Source organism: Aptenodytes patagonicus, chromosome 10 (genome assembly GCF_965638725.1).
Source record: "Aptenodytes patagonicus chromosome 10, bAptPat1.pri.cur, whole genome shotgun sequence".
Classification (NCBI taxonomy): Eukaryota; Metazoa; Chordata; class Aves; order Sphenisciformes; family Spheniscidae; genus Aptenodytes; species Aptenodytes patagonicus.
The window spans coordinates 24,094,394-24,120,331 of NC_134958.1; the positions used below are offsets into that span (position 1 = coordinate 24,094,394).

Here is a 25,938-nt window from a genome sequence, read left to right on the forward strand (position 1 = left end):
AATATATTTTCCCCTTGTTTATCAGTGTGTGACTTTGTTCTCCCCGTGTTACTAAAAGCAGTCACTGGTGCTTAACTTCTCCAAAACCACGTAAAAAAAGCCAAAAAGCAGAGGGCATGCCATTCATCTTTGCAGGACAAAACTTATCAGGGACTTGTTTGCTCGTATTTCAGATGTGCTGCTTCTCCTTCCCCCCAGCACAATTCGGTGATAATTAGCATCACATCTGTGCAATAGAAATATATGATATTTGAGCAAACAGGAGTTCTTAAAGCTATAGTGACTGGCAAAAAGCAATAGCAGTTTAAAAAAAAAGTAATACAGCTTCTGTAAGGACCTTACACCTAATTGCTGTTATCAGTTCGTATGGCCTGTTGCCCAAATACAGCATGCTACTTAGTTAACCAGTATTAGCAAAACATTTACCAGTTGCTTTTTCCATAGCAAAGTAAACCAACTTTTTCATAAGTGAAGTCTCTTGTGTAGCATCCGTGCTTTGAAACAATACGTTAGTCAGAAATCCAATACTGTTAAAATTGAGAAATGTGAAAAAGAAGAACCATGGAAACAGGATCAGCATTTGGGCACCAGCCGAATAAACGCCAAGAGCCATCCACCTGGAGGGATCCACTACAGCTGCTGAATCTCAAAGCAGAGCTTGGATTACAAAGCAATTCAACATCTCCATGGGGATCCTGCTATTGTGACATTTGCTGTTGGGGGGGAGCTTTGAAAATGCAGTACAGCTATTCATGTTATGGTACTGTAAGGATCCAAACTTATCTTCAGCTGCCAGTTATGCTCATGTTCATGAAGGTGGGAGTTTTTGTCCCTGCCCTTAGCTTCTCTCCACCTTTGGAGCATTATCTCTGTTCCTGCAAATCAATAAACCTTCTCTGATGTAATGCTGAAACCAAAACTACCTGTTTACTGAGACAGATCATAAGCAAGCTGGTTAATCTTCACACTGTGGAGAAGTGGCACATCACATAGATGCAATAACCAAACCTTAGAATGAAAGATTACACAGATTAATCTAAGATACACAGATTCTGAGCAGGAATCTACAAAGATATTATCAGTAGTTATGTGTTATAACCCTTTGGTTACCTGAAGTGATTTCCTGATTGATTTATCTATCATCCCTTGTGCCTGATGCACAAATTATTTTAATTCCAACCCTAAGTACATACCGAATTTGGGGCAAATCCTGCCCAACCTGTCTTGAGCACCCTCAGGTTCACTACCACAGCAATCCAATTCATCCAGCAGAAGAGGAGAAACGCAACCGTTTTAAGTAAGTCGGGATCAAGACCGTCACGAGATGCTGCTTCTGATCTACAGCAACTACCCCAAAACCACGTACTGGAAGCTCAGAGGCATGTAATTAAGAACACTGGCTGCTTCCCCCACCTCATTTAAAAAACAACTATCTTTTGTTTAGGATGACTTAAGAGCCCGATGCACTGCGCTGCAGTGCATCGGGCTCTTAAGTCATCCTAAACAAACGAAGCATTAGCGTAGCCATCTGTTTGGGCGACCAGCTGCAAGACATGTGGTTAGAAGACCAACAGACCACGAAAAATCACGGGCTGCTGGGCCGGTTCAGCGGCTGAGAGGCAGCAGCCAGATGGCCAGTCAGCACACCCCACTCTTCGCCAGCCAGTGAGTCAAACACATGGGACAGATCAGGGAGCAGGTGACGGGGCTGAAACTAGGGCACCGAGGTTAGTGAGGGATGTGGAATAGAGAAGATGTGGCCGAGTGCCGGGAAAAGAGTCTCACCCATTACTTTAATAGGGCGCTCTAGCTCATGAACAAGAAATTGAGAGCAAGATTTAGCAATCCAGGCAGTTAAGAAGATTTTTTTTCACCTTAGGCAAGACATTCAGTGCCAAGAACAGTCTTCATTGTTGAGATTGTTCAAAATTTGCACCTTTGGCCTCTCCAGTGTACTCGCTTTGACTTTATGCAAATAAAAAAAATGCTAACAGTTACATCTTCCGAGTCAGAAGCTTCAGGTAAGGCAGCTCGACACTTGGGAAACAAGACAAGCACAGGCATTTCTCAAGCCAGGGTAAGTTTTTATGTATTTATATTCCAGTGGTGAAATGCTAATCTGGATAATGCAGTCCACTAAAACGGTTACTTCTTACCTAGTCTGAGTTCTCCAAAGTTCCCACACCCAATCTTCTTGCCCACTCTGAAGTTGGGTCCCACCATAAGAACGCCAGAAGACGCCGATGAGCTTGGTCGAGAACCATGCCCGCTCCTTCCTGGCATTCCTTTCGTCGTCCGCTGCCTTTCATCCTTTTCCCTATTAGGATGGTCCATGATCTTAGGGAAATATCTCTGCCAGCAAGCTGGCAGAAAGGAATTGGAGTACGCACTCTTCTCCTTAGAATAGAAATATATATCCAAAAGTATCTGAGTCAGGGTCGAAGAGAGTCATGGAAACACATGGAGTTCTTTTGGCACCGTATCCAGTTTCCTAATGCATCTTGATAATGTACCAAGGGGTTGATTATGTTCTTGAGAACTCAGTAAAGGCAGGTTGCTTTTGGTTTCTTACCTGGGGAAAAGAAAAAGGATACATGAAATAAAAATGATTATTTTAAACTACCAAGCAAGAAACGTACAGCAGGACCAATGTCCAGAACTTTCCCGGCCTCGAGGAAATTAACAGCTATACGGCAATGTTACCATTTTCTTAACAGTTTTCTGATAAAAAGCCCCGACGTCACACAGAGATGTAAGTGCTGCCCATCCACTGCTTGCTACTGGAGTTACCAGGACTCAGGCTGCACATACTAACAAAAGCAACTTCAATTACACCAGCGCATCAGGTGGAAACTGCAAGAAGATCACGTCCCATCTTTAAAGCAACTGTGAAGTGTAAAGTTTGTTTCCTTCTCACGTCATACATTTATAAAGTATTACACAAAAGCCAGACAAAAAATAAAAAGTGGCAAAGGAAAGGTGCCAAGAGAAGAAAACATTGAAGCACTTGGGAAGTCAAGTTCTCCTTCATTTTACATCTAAAGTTGACCTCAGATATATTTGCTAATTGAAACTGTTGTCTTACAGAGGTGACCAAAATTAGTAGCCAAAGCAAGATTTATTATTTTTAAAAAATACAGAAGTTTCCTGAAATCTGTATCAACATACAGTTCACGTTACTAACATGATTTAGTTGCCAAAAAAAAAAAAGAGGTTTTGGAAAAAACAGACGTTTTAATGGAATTGGGTGGGGGACTCAAGGGCCAAGATCTTCTCCGGCAGCTTGCATTCATGACTGGCAAACAAAATCCTGACAGTTCTCCCAGAGAAACTGAAGTACGCCTTCCTCCCGCGTGTCCAAACTTGTCACCACCATAACCCCAAGGGCAGGCAACTCTGGACTACTCCAGACAGTGCACTGGTGCATCTCAGGAGCATCAGTCTGCTAACTCTGTCAAAAGAGGACAAGAAATAGATGCTTCTCAACCCATGCAGGCCAAGCGGTTCCTCTGTGCCCCTGGACAAGCCTAAGAGAGAGGCAGGAGCTGTACAGACCCAGGGGGTCCTGCTCCACAAGTGCAGTCCAGGGAGCGCAGGGAAGATTGACATCTCACCATGAGACCTTTCCTAGGACGTGAACTCACACTGGATCGTTAGTGCAGCCAAATGATTCAGCTCAGCCCCACTGTGGTCAGAAGAAATTTCTACCACTCGGACATGAAACTCTGAAGCCTCTGTAACAACAGACCATTGCGGCCTGATGGGACAGTCCAGAGGTACCGGTGGTGGTGGTGGTGGGTGAACTTCCCCTCATTTCCCAAGCAGTCAGCAGGATGAAGGGAAAGGTTGCAGCATGCTTTGTCTGTACAGATGCTGCATCAGGAGCCAGTATTAAGCAGCAGATGTGGACACTCTGGAGATGTTTGTGGTGCAGTTCTTCAGCAAGAACTGGAATAAACATACCTGGAGCTATCCCCCACACCCCAGGACCTATACGTACTGGATTGTACTCCTTTAGGACACTGTTGCATTCACGATTTTCCAGACGTGAATGGAAGAGTGCCTGAATAATTTTAGAAACAAGGTTTGTGTCCTGCTTCAGCTGTAGGCATCCACGCAGAGGTTTCGATGTTTGCACGGAAGTTAGCAAATACCTCTAAAGTCAGCAGAGAAGTGCTAAATGAAACCACCTAAACAAGAGTCAATGTGGAATGACATCAGCAATCAAACACTATCAGATACGCCCAGAAACACAACCATATTTACGAGGGTTCAAGAGTTACTGAGACAATTGGCTCAGTCCTCCTGTAGCAATACATTTGTAGAGGATTTAGCAAGGGTTTCTTCTGTTTGTTTCATGAGATGAAGCTAACCTACCTACTTCCAGTTATCCAAAAATAAAAGACAAGAATTATTACCCATCCACAAACCAGTGGCAGGGAACAAAAGCATCAGCCCTTTTGAAATACGAGTATGTTTTCCCTAGCCTTCAACTGTGGTATACCGTTATTTCTGGAAACTTTTGTTTTGATCTAAGGCATCTGTAACACAAGGCAGAAGTCATTCACATTAGATCCAGAAAATGCAGGTAGCTACCAGTTGGAAATTCCAGTTTCTGAATATTGAACTAGTCTTTAGCACAACTCTGAACTTTTCTATCCATTTCCATTTGCAGTTCTGTGTGTTTGCACAAAAGAGGGCACAGTTCTTCCCAGCTTGAGCTTCCTCCCTAGATTTTTTTTTTTAAATACTTCTGCAGAAAATGCACAGATTAAATACAGAGAACGCACAACTTTCACACCACTTTGGAATTGCTTTCCGCTGCTTTTGTTCATATATTATTGCAGGCTTCTATATCAGACAGGGAGTTTGCAGGACTCTAAACAGACTCCCATCTTCATAGGAAGGATGCTGTGTCCCTCCACAGTGTATCAGGAAGACCTTGAGGAACTAATAATAGCGTAAAGAAACATCCATACACACAAAAGGATGCTTCATGCAACATAACAATCCCACAAAACCACCCATCTTTAACAGTTTATACTAATGCTTAGAACCTAGCTCAGGTTGCACAGATTACAACCCACAGGATATTTCATCCAGCCCGTGACTCAGCAGCCCTCTTTTCTAAAGTGAAAAGCAGATGAATTCTCGTTGTCGCTGTGCACAAAGGTGGATCTCTGCAGAAAACATCATACAGCATGTTTGCAGCAAATCCAGGAGGTCTGAAAATCATCAGGTCATCCAAGAACCACTGTATCGCATCCATCCTACCAGTTTGGCCATTCCGACCCAGAAGCTGCAGCGTCAAGCTCCCAACATGGTACTAACTCATGTGTGAAACACCATTCATGATTAAGCACCGCTGGCCCAGCTAGAGACAGAAGAGTTGGAGATGTTCACATACAAGAAATTCAGTATTTAGTACTACCAAGCTTTACTTGTACCTCAAATTAATTCAAGGTTTAATACTTAAAACTGAATATGGGTAAGCAGGAAGTATCCGTTACAGGCAAACAGGATGAACTGGTTTTTCATCAGACATCCCAACATACTTTCAGCTGCAGCGTTCATTTTGAGGGGGTGAGTTCGCACTGCTTCTCAGAGCGGTTTGCGTAGATGCAAGCACGGTTGTATTTGCTTTGTGAAACCAGCTTGCAGAAGCAATGACGATGTTCTATCAGATATCAGAAAAGCACTTGGACCCCACCCCAACCTGTCCTGGGAGGAGAGACTTGCTTCAAAACAAACAACATAAAAAACCCAAAAGGACAGTCATTGAAACTAAGGAATTTTATTGCTGAACAGAAATCAAATGTGAATATGATGGAGTGCTTCTAGGGCTGGATCACTAAGAAAGATGAGCAGAACAGCGAAGTTTATGAGTAAAAAAAGTAGCGCTTTGGAAAACACGCTTGATCCCACCAAAGCTAGAGAGGAAGATTTGTTTTCCCTGGAGACCAAAGCCATTCTTTTCATCAAGGTTGGATAATCCACGGGGAACAACCACAGACCTCACAAAAGGGTAACAGAAAGAGGTCTCTAGCAAGAGCACAAACCCTGCCCAGTTTACGCTTGCAAAAAACAATGCACAGCATTGTGTGAGACATGAAGGGCAGCACAGCTCCGTAGACTGAGGAGATGCTACTATGAAGGACTACATGAAGGGGGGCTAAAAACCCTGAAAGAAAGAGGCAAAATCTGCACGACGGGGACTGATTACAGCACAGGAAGGAGGAATGATACAATTTTTATGAAGTTGCAAACAGATTTGTTTTTTTTTTCTTGCTCATTCAGCTAACAGTTACATGGCCAGTAGAGAGCGTAAGAAAAGTCAATATAAGCTAAAACCACCGGAAAGTGTTTCTAAACAACCCTGATGAACATGAGGTGGACTGGGAAGAGACAAGCTGTTTAAGAACGCACTACAATGTTTTCCTGCGTGATGCCAGAAGCCGTTTAACCTTCCTTCTGCCATGAAGTACTACCAGCTTTCAACCTGCAGAGCAGATGGATCCAGATAGTGAGGCTGTTCTGCAGCAGAACCTGACGCCTAGGTGCAGATCTTTTCAAAGTTGTTTGGCTACCTGCTGGTGTAAGACAGCATGGTTATAGAAAAGCGTTTTACCAGCTATGATGAAATGGGGCCGAAAGCCACCAAAAGGTAAAGGCGCACAATTTAACATGTTTCCAACGGTTGATATGAGTTGGCCTTGACCTTCAAAGACTGCAGGGCAGGCGGTGCTCTGTCAGTGCTCGATGACACAAGGACATCATTCCTCTAAGGGCTGCTCAAGCCTCTTGCAAGCACAAGCCCTCCTGAGCCTCGATACAGCTTCCCCCTCCTCCAGACTAAAGTCTGAACTCAGCTCAAGCCCCGTGTGCCAAGTTTCAGATCCGACATCAGAAATATACTGCTTGGTTTGACACTTACACCATCTTGCTCAGTGCATCTCGGATGGGACAAGCAACTCCATTCTTCTCAGGCAGACTAAGTACAGAGCTCCACCACACATTTTCTGGCTAGGGAAATAAGATGTTAACAGTTATAAGCTACTACGCACGCCTCCACCCTTCCCCCGTTCCCCATCTGTATAAGGTCTCCCCAGGGAGGAGGATGGAAAGGTCACGCCTGACAGTCTGCAAACACTAAACATCCTCTCTCAGCTGAAAGCCTCCTGCAAACAGGAATTCAGATCAGCAGTGAATGAGTGAACCAAGCGTTTGATAACCTCTTTATTATGGCCAACCCTACGAGCAGATCCCAGCTGTTGGTACACCGAATCGCACAAAGATCTTTCACTATTGTTACCGCATACTAAAAAAAAAATGTAGTAAATATGGCATCAAATATGGCTTTTGAGGACTAACAAAGCGCTTGGCTTTGGAAGAGGAGTGGCAGAAGAATGAAGAGTAGACTGTAATTTGAAGTCAGTCGCATTAATATTTAAAGACTACTCAGAACGCCAGGACTATTTCCTGCCACGATTCAAAGTTTTTCATAACGATTTTCCTTCCTACCTTTCCACCCACTCAGCAAGATTGCTCTTGAAAGTTACTTGCATTTAAACAAAGCTGCATGAAGATATTTCCCTAATGGTGACTCAGTCCAATTCCAGTATTCATTTCACTACAATATAGTTGGAGACACAGGAACAGTTATTTAATAAAAGATACAGGCTTGAAAGAAAATTAAAGCACAGTTAGCTAAATAAAAAAAACCAACCTTGTATCCTACACACTTCAGAACACTTAGGACCCGAGATCTAAATCACGACCTCACCTCCATCAATAAAACCGCAGCGCTAGAGCTACAAACCAGCTTCTAGGCAGTGTCGAAGGCAGCTGCCGTTCACGTTGTGATTCGTAGCACAGTCCAGCATGAAGGAAGGTTTATCGCTTACCGAGCACTCATTACAGCACAGAGACATTGCTCACAGACATCCAGTTTTCTCAATTAAGTCCTTAGGTTTGAAAGCAGCAGAAGTAAAGGACAACACAAACAGAGAGACCGGTGTGAAGAAGCCAGAGCAATCCTTATTCCTTCAAAGGAAAAGCTCGCTTCCCTTGCACTGAAAATTTCTTTGACCTACTTGAGATACGCTGGAGACCCTTCCAAGATAAGAACAAAAGCTGTCAAAGTCTTGTTTTGTGGCACAATTTCAGAAAATGTCCAAACTGAAATTGCAAATGAACCCCCCTTTCTTCAAATCAAATCAAGCAGACCTGATCCAGGTCTGTGTGCGTTTCTGATTCACGAAGGAGTCAAAACGTGCTAGAAATCCAACTGCAAATGCTTGGCGGACGGATCACCACCCTAACAAGCAGAAGTAGTTCAGCCCTACAATTCCTTCTTCCTTCTTTTAAGAAGAGACCTTCAAGAAAGCCCCATTTTCTTTTAAGATGGGTGATCTCATCCCGCTCTCTACAGAGACAGGAACTCAATTTCTCAAAGCAACTCCGAGATCGTTGCTTTAGGACAAGGCACATGCCTTCTCACTGTATTTTCCAACATCCACCCCAGGTGCCTGTGTAATACTTTTGCTAAGTCTCTTGATCCGGGGAGTGCTTTCCAGACAAGATCTGCTACTTTCCACATGACTTCAAAGGCTATAAAATCCTCCAGGGCTCCCACTGACATGTTATAAGCACATGGATATGAGATCACCAGCTTCCATCCTTATTCTGTGTAAAAAGTAGAGCCTTCAGCAGCAGAAAACTTCGCTTGCTTTGCCACAGATTGGGACAAACTGTTCACCCTCTGGAAACGGTGTAACAGCCAGGATGCAGGTAAAGAAGAGTATTTTGAAACCAGGACACATGATGTGTTCACTCACATTCTCAGCATCTGCCAACTCATTTTATTAGCTGACACCCTTAAGTTTAGAGGAACAAGCTGGCTTTGTGTCCTCTGCTTCACTGCATACATTAACAGCTTCCTAGGTGTCAATGCTCTTCCTATATTACAATGCGATTAGTAAACCTTTCGCTTACAGCTCTGCTCTCTTCTACATGGACACACATCTCCATTGGCTTCAGGTCCCTTCATGCCTTCTCATCCCACCACATCATCTCTTCCCTTCCATGACATTCCACTTCTTGTCCTGCTTCTGCCCAATGCTACTTTCCAACTGGCCCCAACAAAAATTTCTTTTTCCAAAGCCACCCCCTTACTCACTTCTGGTAAAGCTGCTGTTCAACTAACAAGAAAATAAAAGACTTAACGAGAACTGCCCTGTTCCTAAGGACAAAAAAAATCAACAGATAAGCAAATATCCTATCTTGGTCTAACCTGGAAGAGGATCCTGCTCTGGTGCTTGGCTATCTACACAAGCTAGTAGGAAGGGAGGGTGCAGAGGCTGAATGCTCTTCTCTACTCAGCCATGAGAAATATACTTTTTTTTTTTGCCTTTTTCTCTCCCACTCAAGAGCTTTCTAGTTACCTAGAGGTTACCTATCTTCTACTAAGAGATACTCCCCCAATAAGCTTCCTATTATGGGAGTGTATTTCAACTACCTGCCTGTATCCCAGTAGCACCTCCAGATCAGCATTTATCTGTGCTTTCCCAAACAGCACTAGACTGACCTGGTTTCAGTGTCCTCAATGTTGTGCAAAACAACAGAAAAACTGAAAAAGTAGGTCAAAATTCTCTGTTGCAGTTTAAAGCTGGTAACAGCATCGACAAAGCTGCTGCAGACTACGGCAAAGCAGGTGCACGTCAGGTCAGATGTCCCACACTTGGGAGGTTCTTTCCAACCTTGAAGACTACAGATGCCTTTTAAACATTATGAGTTGTTTCTGTTGAATCATTTGACCCAACAATTTAATCTTCAGCTTGTGCATTTAGTTTTGTTCAGCGCTTCACAGGCAGAAAAAAAATGCCTTACAAGATGAGGCATACAAACAGTATTTAAGTCTAAATTGGTGGGAAGGGAGAAGGATGGACGACTGGGAATCACTACACTCATTGGTTACTCATGAATGCACAGGACTGTCAAGTTGACATCCTACAATTACACAGTTTTTACAGAAACAGATGAACCCAAACGAACTCATACCATTTTCCACCCTAGGAAAGTGAACTTCCATGAAGTCTTTTCCTTGAAGACCTTGTGAACCTGTTAACACACATTATAATCCTCAACTAAATGTGTTAAGTTACTTTTCCAAATAAGTCTCGGTTGATTGTTTCACCAAGACCGATCCAAACACCCATTCTGTAAGTTTGTTCCTGAACTTTGTTCTCGATACCCTCTACACAAGCGTGGCATGAAAGCCAGGAATGTTAGGGAGGGAAAAAGTAATCTAGTTAGTAATTTAGTTCTTCCACACGAAGATAGTCAAAACAAAAAATAGACCATTTTTCAGGGAAATGGTTTGTGCAACGCAAGCTAGATTAATTCACTTCCCCAACCATGTTCAAGCCAAACATAGGCCAGCAGCCATGTACACATATTCCTGTACGCTTAACAAAGGACTACAGACCATAATCTGCCAGAAAAAGAGGGTTAGTGCTCTTCATAAAGAGTTGCATTATGTTGGAACAGCTAAATGAACAGTTGAATGCTTAAATAAAATTAAAAAATCCCCTAATGAAACCTGAACTCTGCATATTTTTTTTTTTTTTTAGGCTGGGAAGAGAAAAGATTGAAGAGCAACTGCCAGATCAGCTCCCCTCTATCTTCTGAGGCTTGCTGCAGAAGTCAGACACACGTCCCTCTGCATAAAAGCCTGACGGAATGCCAAAGCCCCATTTGTCAGCAGCAAGCACCTCCAAACGACGCAGGTGTTCAGTCCACACACAGCTGTCTGCACACCACCAGCCCCAACACTGCATCCTCAGCAGCCCCAGGAGTCCTGCAGCCCCTGCTGAGCCGCTGCTCCGGGAGGAACCGTCACATCAACAAAGGTTTTTTAAGATCTACCTCTTGATATTACAGTAACCAACCCCAGCTTTAAAAATCCAGCATTTGAAAGGCTTCTCAGACTGGCAAAAAGCACGACATTTAGGATACCATCTCTGCTTGAAAAAATAGGCTGCATAAGGCAACGTAAGATCAGGTTCCAGCAGAAATAGATATTTAAATAGGTATTTATGAGGATGCTACAGGGGAAATGAGAAAAAACCTGGTAGTAGCAAAGGGTCTGCAACAGACCTGGGGCAGGATGAGAACCCTGCAGATGTTCTCTTCTCTGATACCCAGGCATCACATATACCTGTATTTTTTTCATCTTAATATACCACGTTGGTTAACAGCAAAAAGAGAGCCTCAGATATACCTATACTACCCCCTTCTTTTCAGGCAGTGAAATTGTAGAAGAAAGGGGCAAAGCCTACCAGAGAAGAGATGACTTCTAGACAGCCACATGCATCTTCAAGGAATAACTCACATCAGGCAGATTCATGTGCTTCCATGGTGGTTGACGGGTGTAGTTTGCAGTTACTAGCATCAACGACGAGCAAAGTCCTTGACAAGACCACCACTGTGGCTTGGGCTCTGGAGCAGGCTTGGATCACTGGAAGCAATATTGCTTTTGCAGGTTTATAGCATAATTTAACACAGATGCACCTCAACAGTCTACAACTGTTTTATCTGCGCACCGCCTAGCAAGGAAAAGAAGCCTGGAGGATGAACTGCAGACAGGCTCAGAGAGTTTGAGAAGACTGGTAAATTTGGCGGTTAAACACAAAAAACCCCTTTGCGCTATCCAAACCATGAAGTGCTTTTTTCTGCTTTCAGAAAGGAACGCAAGTATCAAGTTCAGAGCCAACACAGCTTCCACGGTGTGTTCGTGTGGGGTGGGGAAAAAGCCTCTTAGTAGAAGAAAAGTCCTTGTGAACTTGAACAGACAGGGTCAAAGAAAACTGAAGACCCCTTGATAGCAAGGGGTAGGTAGAAGCTGCGTTAGTGAAACCCAGCTCGAGCTGACAGGCAGCCCTGACTAATTCAAAGAGGTGCTGAGAAGCATTTGGCCACGTGTCAAGAGGAACGCAAGCACTCATCAGGTTCCTGTTTCCCCTGTGGAAGAACACATTCGTGCTGAGTGCCACCCAGTATCAATGAAAACAGTGTAATTACAAAACAGTAATGAAGTGGGATTCAGCTGTAGGCTCTCTGTACCCCAACTTGAGAGGAAAGCTCCGGGTCCCCAAACTCGGCTTCTGACTGCCTGATGGGAACAGGTTGCCTCTCCTCTGTCCCACCAATACCCAGAATGCCTCAAAAAGCTGAGGACAAACAAGCAGAACAGTTTCTTGGTTGCCTCACATCAGAAGGACACCAAACTTCTGCCAAGGCTCATATCTCCTAAAAAGAGCTTCAGACATGGCTAGTCAGACTCAGGATCTCAGTCCCTGCAACCAAGTTAAGTAGAGACCTGGGATGATGCTTGCTAGTAGTCTGAAGCAGCAGTACACCCTCTGCTTAATATTATCTACATGCTGATTAATACGATGTCCAAAACATAGCTGCAAAGATCAAAAGACTGCATGTGCTGTGTCTTGTCAGTGTAAAACATCACAGTGATGCTGCTGAGCATTGGCACCTGATGGCTCAGGAGACAGAGAAAAGCTAGTCTGGCCTCTCGCAGCACTGAGACCTAAATCAGGGTGTAAGGGCTCTCGGTCCAAGTGTCCACTACATGAAGCAACAAAGCCTTAGAGAAAATACCACTTCCACCCAAACAGAATGAAGTTATGAAGGTGCATCAGAAATAGGTGCCTTCAGAAAGGGAGTTTTAGGCAAGTACTTAATTCAGTGCAAGGATTTAGGCTCTGAGCTGCAAGGATTTAGGCTCTGAGCTGCAAGGATTTAGGCTCTGAGCGCCAACACACAACATAAATCAGGCAAGATTCATCCCAGCTTAGGTGTGTCCTCCAGGGATGAATACCAGCAATCAGCCAAAGCAAATTTGGCTGTAAGAGAGACTACATGCTTTCGTGTCCTACTGTGGGGCAATATTCAGCACCACAGAAACCGAAGAAGTTGTTCTTCAACACGGCACAGCCTCATATGAAGAGAGGACGAAAAGAGAAACAGATGAGGGAACATGACCAAAACCAACAGTTCAGGTGGATAAAAGTCACAAGCATACTCTGTGCAGCCTGTGTAGCTAACCTTTAAGACCTGGACTGGCAGGCAAAGCGCATACGCCCCATAGAAAATCCCTGCCAAGTTTGCATGACTCCAACCCAAGCCATTGCCCAACAGACTTGACTTGGCCCCTGGCTCCAGGTTGCTCATCACCAGAAACTCCTCATAAGAGCTCGTTAAAAAATTGGAAACCCGGTGATGTAAGAGATGGTGAGCTGGAATATCAGCATCTCTTAAAAAAAAAAATAAATAGCAATGGTGATGCCAAAAGGAGGGACAAGTAGTGTATTAAGAGGAAACACAGGAAAACTTGATACTTAATGATTTAACGTGTGTGTCTTTTTGTTTTAATGCCTGAACTTCACCTTCTCCTTACTTGAAGATACTGCCTTTTCCGGCAGTCACAGGACAGAGGATCAGACCATGCTGTCACTTCATATAATTAGACATTTGGCAGGAATTCAACTGACATTACCTACATATTTTGCTTGCAACTAAACTATGTCTCAAAGAGGAAGCTATGTACCCAAGACCTATATACAGAGAGAAATCTCCTGCAGCCTTTAATGTGCTGTTTATGTGGAGGCAAATTGCTGTCAAACAAGGGTGACAAACCTTGCAACCACGTGCAGAGGTTAAAGAGCACAAGGTAGCTGAAAAGGTAAGAACCAAGACTCCTGGATAATAAATCCTGCTCGTTTGGGCTTAATAAATACGTTGCTTCAGCCTAAGCAAACAAATCTCAAAGCTGCTACCAAGAAAGGGCAGCAGCTGCCAGCACCCCGATTCCCCACCATCACTTCGGTCTCTCCCACCCCACTATTTTTTGTGGGGTAAGGTTTTTACTGGCATAGCTCACTTCCGTTAAAAACTGACAGAGCTTAAATATTTAAGGCTCACTTTTTTTACACTCAAAGCCTGAAACCTGCTGCAGTGATTTGTCTTCCCTTCCCATTATGGGATTACACAAACTCCGTGAAGCCAGCACTGCAGCTGTGCTACAGACCCAAAACAAGCTGTCAAAAAACCCCTACCTATCCTACAGGGTAGCATCCTTACAGCATATAAAGAACAACTTTTTCCTTTCTCTCCGAGATTTAAGATTCCTCCTTTTTCAGAGCTCCCAACTGTGTATCCTTATGAAGCAGTTCAGCTGTCAGAAGAGATTGATCCGAATAGCCTACGCGATTGAAAGATGCCAAGAATTACATGCAGACCAAGCAAAACACCCGCTGGAAAAGTACAGCCCCCTTGCAGGAGGGCCAAAAGATGCTTAGGAGCTCTGTGATAGTTCCGTGAAATAATCCTGTCTCTTGCCTTTTTTAATTTTTATTTATTTTATTCTTATTTATTTCTAAACAAAGCAAAGGTCACTCCTTTTGCTGGCAGCTATGAGCTGCCTCCTCCCCGGTGCAAGGTACAGGCTTGGTTACTGGTTTCGTTCTGTGCCCGCAAGTGGCAAGATAGGCTACACCCACACAAATATCGTAAGCTCCATAAAAACCCTGCGCTTCCTCGGCAGAGCAATTAGGCATAATAATCCCAAGATACGCAGTTAGACAGTTGCATTTGTTCACAGAAAGTAAATGTTTGTGCCCAGTTATTTCCTCGATATGGCAAGGAAGTAGCCCATATCACCAGCCCGCAGTGGAAAGCCAAGCAGAAGCCACCGATACTCCAGAGAGCAAGCTACACAGCTTTAAAAAATTGTAATACTTGAAGGTTTCTGTCGTTGGTTGGTTTTGTGGGGTTTTTTTCTTCCTCAAATCTGAAGGTAGCAAGTTGACAGTGGCTTAAAAGTCTTCACGTGCTGGATGGGTGTTTTAGCTTCTTCCAGATTTATTAGCAAGCACCGTCCCACACCCGTCATTTTTCTACCCATGCTTCACAAGATGCAGTTCCTTTGTACAAATCACCCACACTGCTTGCCGAGATGAGATCCATGTGCTACGTCAGCTAGAGCAGCATCAGGAGAGGCAGCCTCTCCACGTTGGCATCCCACGTAAAACCATCCAGCACACCGGGACACATCTGGGTGGCACGAGCAGCATAAGAGACGGAAACAAATACTCTCCGGCTTCTCATGGGGACAGTCTTGAGATAAGCTCTGGAGGTTTCTTTTGACTGTATCCTTCCAGCTGACAGCGTTTGCCTTCACACACCATCAAGCTCATCAAATTTCCCCCCTTAAGTACACAGTAATCAGACAAATTTAAATTTGCAAAGGATCAGCCTGGTTAGGAGATATCACCATCCCTACCTCATTCACACTCTTATCCTGATGTGGCCAGACATCACCCCACCTTTGCGCCAGGTGATGGAGAACCTGCCCAAGATGCGAGAAGCTGTTAATGCCAGCACAGATATCTGGCAATCCACAAGGAAAAACAGATAGTCCTCCACCTCCACAAAAAGGCAGTCTGAACGCAGGCAGTGACAGTGTCCCCCCCACCAAGAGCCCAGACCCAGTCCCATGCAGCAGGGCCGCTTGATGACCCTGCGCACATGAAGCAACCCCATTTTTCAGCTGTAAACAATAGTTCCAAAGCAACATCCAGCTTCCGCAGTGTGTTTATTTTCATTATCAAAGCCAGATGTATTCGGCAACACCACTGTGCTAAGGTCATGGCGGTGGATTTAATTCGTGCCAACCTCTGCTGCTGCTACCGATAACCCTCTATCTGCATCTCAGCACCGTCCCACCACCTGATGCTTGTTTTTCGGATCAAGAAACAGTACTCAGGTAGTAAGTGAACACCCCGGCTACCTTTTTTCCAGGTCATCTTGCCTTTTTGGTTACTTCCATTCAGATTTGAACTCCCCAGTGCCAGAAGAGGATCACCACTGAAGTTATTCAACACCCAAAACGAGGATACTGGATGCCCACCTACAGCACGTTTCGGTTTGGCTGCGAGCAGCAGAACAAGCAGCGCTGAGACAAGTGTTCAAGCTCACATTGCATTTGATGGAGCAATGTCAGCTTAAGGAAACTGCATGCAAGTTAGCAGGGGAAACAAGCTGAAGAGGAGATGTTGCAGTTTCAGAGAGGTAATTTTACATGACAGCTTTTCCCACTTCTCTCCTTTCCCTCGTGTTAAGGACTTTGCACAGTTCACGGCCTGGCTCCTCTGTTTGCTGTAAACTTGAGACGTGCTTATGTAAAGCAAATATTGTGCCAAACCAAACAAATCTTCCACCCACTTGCGGTCCGGCAATCTATTAGGAGGGAAAGGCAAGGCACATACCATTAAAACTATAAATACCACCTAGCATGAACAAGAGTCAAGTCTTGCGGTTAACAAAAAGAAATATTTTGCTCCATTCCTCAAGGAATTAGACTTACATGTTGGCCTTAGCTATGTTGGTATCCCTGTTTTGCAAGCTTCTAACCTATTCATGTGTTTCAATCCCATTTGACAAAGAATTCAAAGACCTCAAATTTCTCCAGCTATTATGATAAAGCCAGAGGAGAGCGATCCACATGTGTTCCCTCACCAAGGAAAATAATGAAGCACAAGCTCAGTTATGCAGCGTAACACAAAGGAACGCACATGAGAGAGGAGTTGCTCATCCCTGTCCACAAGAAAAGCTTCACAACTTGGGTCTTATTAGATACTGAATTATCCAAACACTGAAACCACATTTCCGAAGCTGTTCTCAAAGTCACTTATTCCCTCCGTTACAGGATCAGCATTCAAGAGACACTGGGGCAAAGCATGGGTATTTATGTCTGAGCTAAGACATCCTTATGGGTGCAACCTTCCTCCCAAAGCGTACAGTACCAGTTACCTTTGCTGTTGTTCTTCATATATAAAGTAAACACACCGGTAACCATATAACCTTGCTTGCTATTCAACAAGTAAGAGCGAGCATTTGGCAGATATTTCAAACTGAAGCTGGCTAGCAAGTCAGCTTCATATAAATGAAGGTTTAAGAACACACGGAAACAGAAGAAGCTATAGTAAGTGCAGCTCCGTGCTACTGTATTTCCCATCCTATAATGACATAAGAATTAGTGACACTGCAGAGAGAAGCCTAAGGATTTCTCAAGAACCAAAACCAGTCCCTGTGATAAGATTAAGGCAACTCAGATGAGTTTGGTGCAAAGAGATTAGAAGACACCTTATGGCTTCCCCTGGATTAGCAACGGGGAGAAACTGAAGCCAACGCCCAGCAAAGAAATAAACAGTAAGCAAGGAGCGACTATCAGAGGAAGTCCTTGGTTCCAGAAGTTGGAGGAGAAAGCTATTTGTTCTACCCTTTCACACTCATCTAGACTTACGAGTTAAGTTTATCTTTTTAACTGAAGTAGAGATGCAACGCAGGTACTCGCATAGATTTGTAGCCAAGGAAAGCACATCCTGATGATAACATTCCTTTGCCCTGCAACACATGGCCTTGGACTAGTTACGGCTGGCAGATTTCTTCACTTTGAGCTTTAGCATTTATTTCACAAGCACCAATCTTGTTGAGCAGAGAGACGACACCTTATTCCACCCTATTAGCTTTAATATCGTGATCTAAAACAAGAAGTGGGGGTTTTTTTGTTCCGTGCAGAGACTTACCTCCTAACCATGGGAGAAGGCAAAGTATTTACACTACCAAGTGTCTTTGTGTCCTCTGAAAGGCACCAACCTCCCATCCAAATCCATCCCCACCACCAGATCTTCAGTTAAGAAACAGCTGAGCCTCTAAGAATTCATTGCTGAAACCCTGCCTCCTGCAACTACAGATCACCTTTAGGCACTATCTTTAAACCATATTTTCAAGATTAATTACTTCATTACAGTGCCTGTTCCCCTTTCACACAAACAATGTAACCTTGAGAAAGCTGAAAAACAAGCCCAATTCTTTAGCCTATAAGGCAGTTCTTCCACGAGGAAAGACAGCACCTCTTGATAGCATCTATATACAACGCCCAGTATTTGCCTGTACATCAGGCACTTTTCAAGAGTCATCTTTTGTGGTTTGAAACCTGATAATGGCTCCATAGTCAGCTACAAAACATCCCTTTGAATCGCCGCATGCGAAAGAAAATTCATGCCATTTACAGCTTAGTCCTCTCAGTCAGATTGTAAAAACCGGCAGGTGGCACAAGGACATTTGAGGTTTTTCAGAAGAAATTCATGCCATGAAAGTGCAGGTGCAATCAGAGCATGAGCAAACACACCAAGACACACAGAGGGTGCATTTGGCACAATACCCCATCTTAGGTGGCCGGTAGCAACATCCAGCCAAGACCACAGAAGCACAGGAAATACACAGCAATGCTCTGTATCGGAGCTAAAGACTTGAAGACCATTTCACGACCTGCAGTGATACTACTGCAGTGATGTTGGACTGATTTTCCCCACTTGAATGACTCGTCCTGCTTCTTTCTGAATCTATGTAGCCTTCTGGTACCCACAGCTCACAGAACAGTGCTCTACGGCTTGCATCAAGTGAGGTATCTACTATTCTTTTTGAACCTGCGGCCTCCAGAGCTCATTTGAGGTGAATCAGTGTCCTTGTTCACAGGACCAGCACTATGTCCCCAAAGAGAGCATCCCCCCAAAAAATTGAAACTCGATACATTTTAGCGTGGCCAACTTAGACATCTACATCAGAAAGGTCTTTTCTTTTTCTAAGTGACATTTGCATTGATATGCAAGAACAAGAACTGCACCAATCACAAAAACAGCACCAATTTGATTCTCATTCAGTTGGAGAAGAAAGTTTAGGAGAGAAGAACACGGAGGACAATCTGACATCTGCTGCCTTTTAAAGGGAATGCCAAAAAATGGACTTCCCAGCATCTGAAGACTCAACATGAAAATGGAGAATAAACTCTCAACCGTGGTGGTCTGGCCATCATCCCTCTACAGGACGTATCTCAGGACAAGGTGAAGCCGCACGTGGAAAAGGGAACAGCCTACCTAAACATAGTCAAACCCTTGTTTGTGATGGATCATTGCTTGACCACTTCTACAAGTACCAGTCAGATGTCCAACAGCTGCCACAACCTCCCCAGGGGACCTCGCGTCATTGCCTGCACTCCAAGTGATTTACTACAACATTGCAAGCCTCTGCTGCTACTCGAGGAAGAGAAGATGACAGTGACCATGTATTTGCCTTTAGAAATCACTTACCATTACCTGTCAGCTGGCTAGGAAGCAAGTAGGACAGCCCCTATCTGAAGCTTATCTGCTCTTCTTCCACTGGGCACACATGCAAATGCAGCAGAGTACAGCCTGGGACCTCTCAGACCAAAGGATTTCTGAAAGGAAACAGAAGATGCCCATTCCAGGAGCAGTTTATCTGAGCACAGCTGAGTTGCAGCAGCCAACAAACCAGTGCTCATTAGTGGGGCTGTTCACCACCGGTTCAACTGCATAGGAGTTGGCTTAATTACCACTCAGACTCTTTTGGTTTCCCCTGAAATGCTACCAAATATAAGTGACAATGCCCGCATCTCCTCTGACCTCTCTTACACACTCGCATGCTGAGGAAGTGAAAGGATTAAGATTTTACAGCCTTTTACAGGAATTATTTCCTGGATTACTGTGGTAAGTGCATGTTAGCAGTGGGGTTTTGTTTGTTTTAAGGAAAGGTCAAGTTATACTGTACAACAATTTTTGCAATTCATGTATACATATAAGAAAGCAGCTTATACCTGATCTATGTGCTGATCAGATGCATATCGTATCAATTAATAAGCTTTAGTTTTCCTGGTGGTGGTTTTTTCCCCAGGAAAGCAATCAGTGAGACTAAGCATCCACGCACCGCTCAAAAACAGCTTTCACAGATCTATTTACGACAGTACAACCACAGAGTTTGGGTGCGAGTCAAAGCTCCATATGTACTCTGCTTCTGGTTTTGATCTTATAGTAGCTTAGATACATGGTGACATGTTTAATATTCAAGCAACTGCAAGTGCTGAAGCACAGAAAGAGGGTTCGAGGTGATGAGAAAAACCTCCAAAACCTTAGAAGTGAAACAATTAGGCATTTACCTCCAGATTTCTCAAGACCTGAGGGAAGTAAACAGCAGGCAAACCTTTCTCAGAGAGCCATCGGTCTATCCCAGTAACATTTTCTATCCACTTTTCCTAGTGGCCCACCTTCAGGTGAAGCCCAAAATGGCTCCACAAGTCCTCTACAGCACCCCACGAGTCTGAAACACTGCTTCCACATCACAGAGCGGTTCAGACTCCTCCACCCCACCCCCAGGGATGTAACAAACCATGATTAGTCTAGACTACAGCAGCCTTAGTAGTGTAACGGCCAGGCTGAGACAGGCTAAAAACCTGAAATTAAGCAAAGACGAGGCAACTCCAGCCCAAAGGAGCCTCCCAGAGTCGGCAGCTGTAGGTCAGGGTCACAGCTCTTCAACTACAAGGCAACACCCTGCCCATAAGGTACAAGACAGCTTCACAGACGGTACCAGCAGCACACCGGCATGCTACAACCTGGGGAGCACAGGACAGGCAAGCAATGGGAAGCACTGAGTCCAAGTACTCCCAAGCCTAGTGCTCAGTTAGAGGGAGAGATTTACACCCAGTATCCCCAGGCAGATCAGAGCAGTGCCCGAAGGTACCACCACCTCCCCTACTCCCACGCACCTCACCCTGACCTTGCCTGGTCCCAGCTTCCTACTCTGCCCATGTCCTAGGTACAAGGAACGACAGAGTGGGAGTCAAGGCCAGGCTTTAGGTGTCTCCTAGGGGCTGAAGGAGACAGAGATGAGCTGGTTAGAAGAGCTGAGTAGCCCCTAGGTTACCAGAACAGCCATGCCTGGTACATACACAGCAGATGGCTTATCCCATTGAACATCTAGCTACCCTAAAAGGCATCTTCCTGCTCCTCCATCCGTCAGATGCTCTCAAGTCTCTCCAGCTCTGGCACTCGTTTGACCTCTCAGCAAGCCAACTCCAGAACTGCACAGCTTTCCATCAGGTTCCCGAGCCGAATCCCTACTGAGTGGTTAAAAAAAGCCTCAGAGACAGCCCGAGGAAAGGTACTGGAAGATGGCATCATCCTTTTCAGCAGCAGCAGGTTGTCACACACTGTTGCTCCATTAAATGGACAGCTAAGGAACTTGCAGACAATGGGACGTTTATGATTCCTCTAACGTCTCAAAATAAATGCATGTTCTCGAGGAGTTCTGCTTCCTCTGTTGTTTAGTAATTTTCAGTAGCTCTTTTCATGTCCTGTATAATAGCAGAATGCCAAGAACATAAAGGCTTTCATTTGTGTTAACTGCAATAGCAACAGCTTTCACTGAAACTGCAGCCACATCTTCCACCCTCAAACATTTTTGAAACACTGGGACATAGCACAGCCTCCCTCCCCCATCCCACCAGGAGAAAACAGAATAGGAAACAGTGAATTTCAAAACTGGCAGATATTTAGGAAGCAAAATATTTGGTAGCATTTTGAAAAGAAGTTATCTAGCATGTACTTAAAAGAGAAATAAATGCAACTTGTGCAAGGTGTTTACAGCTGCTGACTGCAGTAAAACCCAGCTAGTGGCTAGTGAGCACGTGGCCCATGAGCTCATTTCAGCCTTACTGTAAGTATCCCCATGCACTAGTTTTTGAAAGTTACTGAAAAGATGAACCTGATGCTAGCAGCACAAGGGAAAGGACTTTGAGGTACTACTTTGAGTATCAGTCTCACATCTTACTGGAAGAAAAGGACATTCAAGCTACGGAGGATCTTCCTTAGATCTAGTCTAAAGCTACCCCCCTTTAGTTTAAAGCCATTCCCCCTCGTCCTGTCGCAACAGGCCCTGCTAAAAAGTTTGCCCCCATCTTTTTTATAAGCCCCCTGTTAGGTACTGATAGGCTGCAAGAAGGTCTCCCCGAAGCCTTCTCTTCTCCAGGCTGAACAACCCCAACTCTCTCAGCCTTTCTTCATAGCAGAGGTGTTCCATCCCCCTGATCATTTTCATGGCCCTCTTCTGGACATGCTCCAACAGGTCCGTGTCTTTCTTATGCTGAGGACTCCAGAGCTGGACGCAGTGCTCCAGGTGGGGTCTCACCAGAGCAGAGGGGCAGAATCCCCTCCCTCGGCCTGCTGGCCACGCTGCTTTGGATGCAGCCCAGGATATGATTGGCCTTCGGGGCTGTGAGTGCACATTGCCGGCTCCTGTCCAGCTTTTTATCCCCCAGTACCCCCAAGTCCTTCTCGGCAGGGCTGCTCTCCACCCCTTCATCCCCCAGCCTGTATTGATACCGGGGGTTGCCCTGACCCAGGTGCAGGACCTTGCACTTGGCCTTGTTGAACCTCACGAGGTTCACACAGGCCCACTTCTCGAGCTTGTCCAGGTCCCTCTGGATGGCATCCCGTCCCTCTGGCATGTCGACCACACCACTCAGCTGGGTGTCACCTGCAAACTTGCTGAGGGTGCACTCGATCCCACTGTCTATGTCACTGATGAAGATATTAAACAGGACTGGTCCCAATACAGACCCCTGCGGGACGCCACTCGTCACCAACCTCCATCTGGACATTGAGCCATTGACCACTACCCTCTGGATGCGACCATCTAACCAATTCCTCACCCACCGGACAGTCCACCCATCAAATCCATACCTCTCCAGTTTAGAGAGAAGGATGTTGGGGGGGACCATGTCAAAGGCCTTACAGAGGTCCCGACAGACAAGATCTGTAGCCCTTCCCGTGTCCACTGATGTAGTCACTCCACCATAGAAGGCCACTAGGTCGGGCAGGCAGGACTTGCCCTTGGTGAAGCCATGCTGGCTGTCTCGAATCACCTCCCTGTCCTCCATGTGCCTTAGCATAGCTCCCAGGAGGATCTGCTCCATGATCTTGCCAGGCACAGAGGTGAGACTGACTGGCCTGTAGTTCCCTGGGTCTTCCTTTTTTCCCTTTTTAAAAATGGGGGTTATGTTTCCCCTTCTCCAGTCAGTGGGAACTTCTCCGGACTGCCGCGACTTCTCAAATACGATGGATAGTGGCTTAGCAGCTTCATCCGCCAGTTCCTTCAGGACCCACAGATGGATCTCATCGGGTCCCACGGGCTTGTGCACCTTCAGGTGCCTTAGATGGTCTTGAACCTCATGTTCTCCCACACCGGGCAGCTCTTCATTCTCCCAGTCCCCGCCTTTGCCTTCTGCGGCTTGGGCGGTGAGGCTCGAGCACTTGCCGGTGAAGACCGGGGCAAAAAAGTCATTGAGTACCTCCGCCTTCTCCATGTCCCGGGTAACCAGGTCTCCCATTTCATTCCGGAGAGGGCCCACATCTTCCCTCCTCTTCCTTTTATCCCCAGTGTACCTACAGAATCTTTTCTTGTTGCCCTTGACATCCCTGGCCAGATTTAATTCTATCAGGGCTTTAGCTTTCCTAACCTGATCCCTGGCTGCTCGGGCAATTCCTCTGTATTCCTCCCAGGCTCCCTGTCCTTGCTGCCACCCTCTGTAGGCTTCCTTTTTGTGTTGGGGTTTGTCCGGGAGCTCCTTGTTCATCCATGCAGGCCTCCTGGCGTTTTTGCCCGACTTCCTCTTTGTTGGGATGCATCACTCCTGAGCTTGGAGGAGGTGATCCTTGAATATTACCCAGCTTTCGTGGGCCCCTCTTCCCTCCAGGGCTTTGTCCCATGGCACTCTGCCAAGCAGATCCCTGAAGAGGCCGAAGTCTGCTCTCCTGAAGTCCAGGGTAGTGAGCTTGCTGTGCGCCCTCCTCGGTGCCCTAAGGATCTTGAACTCCACCATTTTGTGGTCACTGCAGCCCAGGCTGCCCTTGAGCTTCACATTCCCCACCAGCCCCTCCTTGCTGGTGAGAACAAGGCCCAGCATAGCACCTCTCCTCGTTGGCTCCTCTACCACTTGGAGAAGGAAGTTATCATCGATGCGTTCCAGGAACCTCCCGGATTGCTTATGCCCTGCCGTGCTGTCCCTCCAACAGATGTCGGGGTGGTTGAAGTCCCCCATGAGGACCAGGGCTTGGGAGCGTGAGACTGCTCCTATCTGTCTATAGAGGGCCTCATCTGCTTGGTCTTCCTGGTCAGGTGGCCTGTAGCAGGCCCCCACCGTAATGTCACCTGTCCCTGCCTTCCCTTTCATTCTGACCTATAAGCTCTCGGTCGGCTCCTCATCCATCCCCAGGCAGAGCTCCGTGCACTCCAGCTGGTCATTGACATAGAGGGTGACACCCGCTCCTCGTCTCCCCTGCCTGTCCTTCCTAAAGAGCCTGTATCCCTCCATCCCAACACTCCAGTCACAGGAGCCATCCCACCACATCTCCGTGATGCCAATGAGGTCATAGCCCTGCAGGCGTGCGCACGTCTCTAACTCCTCTTGTTTATTCCCCATGCTACATGTGTTTGTATAGAGGCATTGAAGTTGGGCCCCCGATGAAGCTGTCTTACTGGCTGGAGTTCCTTTATGCTGCTCTTCAAGCGCTCTCCTGCTGACCTGTGTTCCTTCTCCAGGCTCTGGGCATCTAGTGCTGGCCCTGGCATCAAACTGGTAGGAGTGGGATGGATTGAGGTTCCCCTCCCCCAGCATCTCTAGTTTAAAGCCCTCTTCACCAGCTTGGCAAGCCTATGACCGAAGATGCTCTTCCCCTTCTCTGGCAGATGGGCCCCATCAGCCCCCAGTAGACCAGGTTTCTCAAAGCGAGTCCCACGGTGTAAGTAGCCGAACCCCTGGCTGCGGCACCAGTCCCGTAACCATTTGTTGACTCGCCAGATTGGACTGGCCCTTTCAAACCCCTTCCCTTTGACCAGCAGGATTGATGAAAAAACTAGCTGCGCTCCCGAGTCCCTTACCGCCGCTCCCAGGGCTCTGTAGTCCTTCCTGATAATCCTCAGACTGCTCCTGGCTTTGTCACTGGTACCCACGTGAAACAGCAGCAGCAGCTAATAGTCAGTGGACTGTACGAGGCTTGGTAGCCTCTCGGTGACATCCCTGATGCGAGCCCCCGGTATGCAGCCCACCTCTCTAGAGAGTGCGTCCGGTCGGCAAACGGGCACCTCCGTACCGCTCAGAAGAGAGTCGCCTGCTACTGTCACCCGTCGCCTTTTCCTAGTGGCGCTGGTTGTTGTACGGGGGGCAGATCGGGCTGCATTACTCAGCTCCAGCGCTTCTCCTGGTGTGACAGGACTTTCCTCTTCAGCCTGCAGAGCGGTGAAGCGGTTCTGCAAGGGCACCTCAGGCTTCGGGGGGAGTCTCTTCCTCCTGCTGGTCCTTGCCTTTGCAACCATCCATTCTTCTGCATTATTGGCCCCCCCACTCCCTTCTGTGTGTGTCGGTGGGGGCGGTTTTGGCTGTTTGGCCGCAGGCTGTGGGTCCGCTGCAGACTGTCCTACCCCAGGAGAGAGGTCCAGGCACTCCCTGCAGCCTGAGGTCTGCACTGCAGCCTCTCCCTTCAGCAGCTCCGTCTGCATGGAGGCATCGGCCACCGCTGGGGTAGATGGTGCAGACCCCCCAGGTGGAGCCACGGCCTTCACCCTCAGACGAGTGCCCACCATTCTACCTTGAGGGTCGGGCAGGATGAGTGCCCTTGGCCTGCGCCCAGTTGCTGGGTTATGTGTACACCGAGTCCCCCACTCGGCCCACGGAATGCCTCTCCAAAGAGGCGCCCTCCCTGCACACCCTCCCTCAAACTGCCACGCAAACTGCCACGCCACGCCCTAGCTGACGCACCACACCATGTTTGCCCATCCTGGTGGCCAGCGCTCCCTGGGGCTGCCTTTAGTGGCAGTGGGGGGTGGCAGCCATTGCTCCTGGCCCCTCCCATGCCTCGTCAGCTGCCCTCCTGAGAGCTGCTGGCTCCCAGCAGGTCTCTGCACTCCCCTGTGGGTTCCCCAGCTCAGGAAACCCCCCTGTACGCCACGATC

At 46.4% G+C, this 25,938-nt stretch overlaps 1 protein-coding gene across 4 annotated transcripts in view; it reads right to left on the minus strand.

Moving 5' to 3' along the window:
* The window catches only part of CSNK1G1 (casein kinase 1 gamma 1), a 112,736-nt gene that overhangs the window by 60,919 nt on the left and 25,879 nt on the right, over positions 1-25,938 (minus strand). For 2 of the 4 annotated variants that reach the window (XM_076348619.1, XM_076348616.1), the window contains exon 3: positions 2,157-2,572. In XM_076348619.1, the coding sequence (XP_076204734.1) occupies positions 2,157-2,334 (178 nt within the window). In that variant the 5' untranslated portion in view covers positions 2,335-2,572. Of the gene's footprint in view, positions 1-2,156; positions 2,573-6,934; positions 7,024-19,223; positions 19,352-25,938 lie in introns of all 4 variants that reach the window. The other 2 variants (XM_076348618.1, XM_076348617.1) reach the window with 2 other exon arrangements.